Source organism: Otolemur garnettii, unplaced genomic scaffold (genome assembly GCF_000181295.1).
Source record: "Otolemur garnettii isolate 467f Iridium unplaced genomic scaffold, OtoGar3 scaffold00156, whole genome shotgun sequence".
Lineage (NCBI taxonomy): Eukaryota > Metazoa > Chordata > Mammalia > Primates > Galagidae > Otolemur > Otolemur garnettii.
In genome coordinates this window covers 770,203-775,269 of record NW_003852551.1, presented here as the reverse complement: position 1 = coordinate 775,269, position 5,067 = coordinate 770,203, and the positions used below count along the sequence as shown (strand labels likewise).

Sequence of the window (5,067 nt, the reverse complement as noted above, 5' to 3'; positions counted from 1 at the left end):
AAGAACTAGTAAACAGACAAATAAAATAATTACAAACTGTTTTCAGCTGAAGAAAAACAGTTGGAGCCTGAGAGAAAATATGTAGGGGTCCAAGGGGTTGGCAGTACCCTGTACTGTAGACTTGGAGGGGAAAGAAGGTTCTGAGGGGAAACAGCATGTGCAAAGGTCCTGAGACAGCATAGAGCTTAGCCCATGAGGATCTACAAGAAGGTTGAATGACTAAGGCAGTAGGCAGTATCCTAAAGATCCCAGGAGGAGTTTGAATTTTGTTTTCCGTGTACTGGGAAGCCCATGGAGGGTGAGAGCTGTAGGTGGTGTGCTCTGATGTACTTTTAAAAGAAGCTCCTCCCAGCCGTGGTGTGGAGAATGGACTGTAGTGTGAGTTAAAGTGGGTTCTGGAAAAACAGTGAGGAGACTGCTAAGCTAACAGGAGTGAAGACAAGATGTGGCCTTGGAATGTGTGGCCATTGCCCCTTTGTCATTCTGGAGAGAGGACCGAGTTCCTTAAAAGACGCAGGTGCCGACTCTGTCCGTGCATGTGCCTCTCTCTATGTCCTCCTGGCTGTAACTGAAGTCCACCTTAGTTAGAGTCTCACACGTCAGCTTTCCCAACCACTGCCTGCTCCTTCTCTCAGCTTCCTGTGTCCAACACCCAGCACAGGCCCAGGTATGCAGTAAGCATGCAATACATGCTTATGGCAGCAACTCAGTAGTACACCATTGTAAATCTAGAAATTATCATTCCCCAAGTCAGAATTTTGTACTTCTGCCCGTAGATCAACTTTAGGTGTGCTTTCTTCCATTATTGTTTTAACGTGACTCCATCCTAAAGTATATTCATAAAATATATTCAAGCACTATACAGACTCATGAACAAGAAAGTAGAAGCCCCTTATAATTCTACTCCCTAAAGCCAACCACCACCCCAAACCAGATACAATTTCCTTCCTAGTCTCTCCTTCTCTCCAGCCTCCCAGCCTCCCAGCAGATTTGGGATGGTGCTGCTGGTCCACATGCTTCGTCATCCTCTTAGCTCTATCTAGGATTTCTTTTCATGGCAACACAAGAAATCTGCTGCTTTCTTTTTTTAACCTGCTGGTTATTTCTCTCTTCTAATGGTAAAATCTGCCAGTGACACACACTCAGTGTGTTCAAAAATGCTCCCTTTTCCGTTGCTTTTCTGTCTGGGTGAAGGATAAAGCCAAAGTACTGTTTTGTCTACAGGAGGCTTTTTTTCAGACCAAGAGAACAATGGTCGTGTCAACCAGCAAGGAGAAGAAATGTGATAATCCTGTTAGCCACACTGCTTTGAGGTCTCTCAAGGCCTTTCTCTGCCTTTGCTACCAGGATTCCCCCCACTTGTATATTCGAATCTTTTTCCTTGGTACTGTGTTATTACCTTCTCTCCGGCAACCTGGCTCCTCTCCCCCAGGTCCAGTAATTAACCTGCCCCATCTGGTCCCTTTGTTTGCTCTCTCTGCATGCGGTCTAGCCATTAGGACCCTGGGAAAAGTTAAATTCCTCCACCTTTGTAAACACAAAATCAAAATACCATCTGCATTTCTCAAGAAACTTTTTTTTTTTTTTTGACACAAGAGTATCACAGAAAATCAAACTATCCTGGCCCCAGCAAATAGTTTTACTCATTCAGTAAATATTCCTAGCGATCACAGATCCAATTTGTATGGCCTCTGTTATCCAATGAATACAGGGGGCTAACTGCAAATTGGCATTTAAAATATTTATGATTTGGGTGGTGCCTGTGGCTCAGCGAGTAGGGCACCAGCCCCATATACTGAGGGTGGCGGGTTCTAAACCCGGCCTGGCCAAACTGCAACAAAAAAAGCCAGGTGTTGTGGCAGGTGCCTGTAGTCCCAGCTACTCAGAAGGCTGAGGCAAGAGAATCACCTAAGCCCAAGAGCTGGAGGTTGCTGTGAGCTGTGATGCCACAGCACTCTACCAAAGGCAACAAAGTGAGACTCTGTCTCTAAAATAAATAAATAAATATTTATGATTCATGTGTAACAGAAGAATGATCTCAGAGGTTTTTTTTTTTCCCTCTATTATTTTTAGAGTTCCCAACACATCAGACATTCTCAAATGTATATTGCGTGGATGGATCAAAATTCTTAATTTCTGGTCAGACCAGAAAACTCAAGAGAGGAGGGAGTACTTACAAATTCTGATCACAATCTTAAATGATACGATTCTCTTGTGTGCCCTGAACTCTGTGTTTATAGAACTCTTTGAACATTGAGGCAGGTATCTAGGGATCAAGATGGGGATCGGTAGGACAGAGTGTCCTAAAGAGAATAAAAATACTAGGAAACAGAATGAAATAATGTGCGTATGAAGCATGACACAATTAAAAAAAAAACCCGCTTTCCTATAAATGATCTGTGTTGGCCACTCCCATCCCCAACAATAGTCTGCCACAAGTGGAAATCCACTTTACAGATGAGAAAACAACTTGTGCGCGGCCACATAGCTTGTCCTCGGCAGAAGTGAGCCTGGAAGCTGGGTCTGCAAGGCTGTCTCTTTTGGGCACTGTCCTCTGTGCCGTGTGTGTGTTTGTGTGTGTGTGTGTGTGGGGGGGGTGTCATCACTCTTTTGCTGAGGAATGGCAAATCATGGACCCCTCAAGCTGGGATGACAGTGAAGGCACAGTCGGTCTAACCTTCTCAGTTCATGTCAGTTCATTTTCTAGGAAGGACAAGTTTCAATCTGATTTTTTTTTTTTTAACCTTGATTTGTCAATTGCCCAGGCATGATGACAAAGAGGAAAAGAAAGGGAAGGTCTTGAGCACATTGGGCGTATTTTCTCCCCCCAGGCCTCTATCACTTGCTGCAAGCAGAGAAACAACGTCAGTGCCCGAGCTGGATTTATGTCAAAAACCCAAAGAAAATTTTTCACTGTTCCTGAAAAAGCACCTGCCCCAGGTAAGCAGCTGCCTTGCCCTAAGGTTAGTGCCCCAGATTGGATTCATAAGGCCTCTATTTCTTCACAAGAGGTCTCTTTGGAAGGAGTTAGGCTTGGGGGGGTTGGAGGGGAGCAGGAGCAAGAGGCTGGTACTGAGCAAAGAGGAGTTGAGAAGAGACCAGCTCTCTCCCTTCCTGGCCTCCCCTTTCACAACTAGGCATACATGCTCTGGACAGTCAGGTGGGGATGTGGCTTCTCACCTGAGAATTCACAGGACACAGGTGGAGAGGGGGATAGAGGGTATGACAATCCATCCTGAGCCTTCGACACTCAGCTGCTGTGTTCCTTTTCTCTTATCCTACAGGCAACTTCATCAGCCCATCATAAAATGATGGAGAAAATCTCCATTCACTGAGCATCCCTCCTGCCTGAGTGTTTTCCACACAGTCTCACAGGTCTAGCCTCATAGGTCCATACACCTAGCCCTGCTTTTCAGACAAGGAAAAGGAGACTCAGAGAGTTGTAATGACTGGCCAGTGTCACATAGCCAGCAAATGGCAGACCTAAGTCCAGAGGTGTCTGACCAAGGAGCCCATTGCCCCCTCATTTCATTGTGCTTTCTGGAACCTCCAGGACTCAGGAATGCATAGAGTGTGCTTGCTGGCCTGGGGGAAAGCCTCTCCAGTGCCCTCAGATCTCCAATCCTGGAGCCTTCATCATATTACACCATCCCAAATGGTCCCAGAGATCCCCTGCCACCCTCAGGGAGCCCTGGGCTTCAGAGCCAAGAGGTGGAGTAGGGAGGGTTTGCTCTGCAGTCATGCCTCTTGGAGGGGGTGTGGATAAAATTACAGTGCATGTCACATTTCAACAAATCCAGATTAAAGGTGAAAAGATCAATCTGAGGCTGAATAACAAAAGCAGGGCTAATTAGGAGGCTCAGTCCCGGTTAAAGCTCCCCTGCCTTGCATCATCCCAAGGGCAAAACCCCACCTTGTTTGTTTATACAGAGGAACAAAGCCGGCATCCCTGGGGTTTGGCCAGAGTCCCCGCCAGTGAGCCCTGGGATGTGGGCACAGCAGCCAGCTGCTCCTCCCACCCCAGGAGGATCCTGAGATGCCGTCAACCCCTCATACACAGAACAGGAGGGGCAAAGGTGGTACTAACATCTGTTACACTCCTCCTAGTGCCAGGGGCTTTACATCCATGATCTCATTGAATGCCCCCAAACCCAGGGAGCCTATGCTTGCTACATAAGTTCAGAAAGTGTGAACTATTGTTATGATTATTTTATCCCCGTTTTATAGACAAAAGTGTTACATAAAGCAGGTGACTAGCTCAGGGTCCCCAGCTGGATTTGAATCCAGGCCCTTCCATATTGACACCTGGTACCTTCAGATCACCACCACCCTTTCCCCCATGCCCACCCCCCCGGCTTTCTGGCAGTTGGCTTACTGGTGGTAGTAGCACAAATGCTTTTTATTGGTTGCTTTTGCTTTTCATCATTTTCCATATTTGGTGATTCAAGTGTTGCTTTAACCTGTTTTTTGGGGGTTTTTTTGGCTAGGGCTGGGTTTGAACCCGCCACCTCCAGCATATGGGGTTGGCACCCTACTCCTTTGAGCCACAGGCACCACCCTAACCTGTTTTTAGTAGGAAAATATATACAGAGAGTGCCAAAAAGGATGTATACAAATTTTAAGAAAGGAAAAAAAAACTATATTGAAACTGTAATGCTGAATATATACCAGTAACAAAAGATGAATACAATTCATGTTTTGAGCACTTCTTGTAATCGCAAAAGTCAAACGTGACTTGAGTATTATAATTTTAACACAGTTTTTCCTTTCTTAAAATGTGTATACATTTTTTGGAACCTGTGTGTGTGTGTAAAATATATATGAGAGAGAGAAACAGAAAGATGATATGAAAGATATATACCAATATTGTAAATATTTCTGACATCTGCTTTTTAAACATTTAAATGTAGATTGGGAATATCTTTTCATGTTATTGAAAATCCTTCTAGAACATCAGTTTTCTTTTGGTTTTTTTGTTTTTTTTAGACAGAGTTTTACTTTGTCGCCCTCGGTAGAGTGCTGTGGCATCATAGCTCACAGCAACCTCAAACTTGGGCTCAAGCAATC

The 5,067-nt window shown here is 45.0% G+C and overlaps 1 protein-coding gene across 1 annotated transcript in view; it reads left to right on the top strand.

Moving 5' to 3' along the window:
* Positions 1 to 5,067, top strand: part of STPG1 (sperm tail PG-rich repeat containing 1) — a 26,730-nt gene that overhangs the window by 8,313 nt on the left and 13,350 nt on the right. Inside the window, exon 3 of the mRNA XM_012811388.1 lies at positions 2,832 to 2,940. Within this exon, the coding sequence (XP_012666842.1) occupies positions 2,832 to 2,940 (109 nt within the window). The remainder of the gene's footprint in view (positions 1 to 2,831; positions 2,941 to 5,067) is intronic.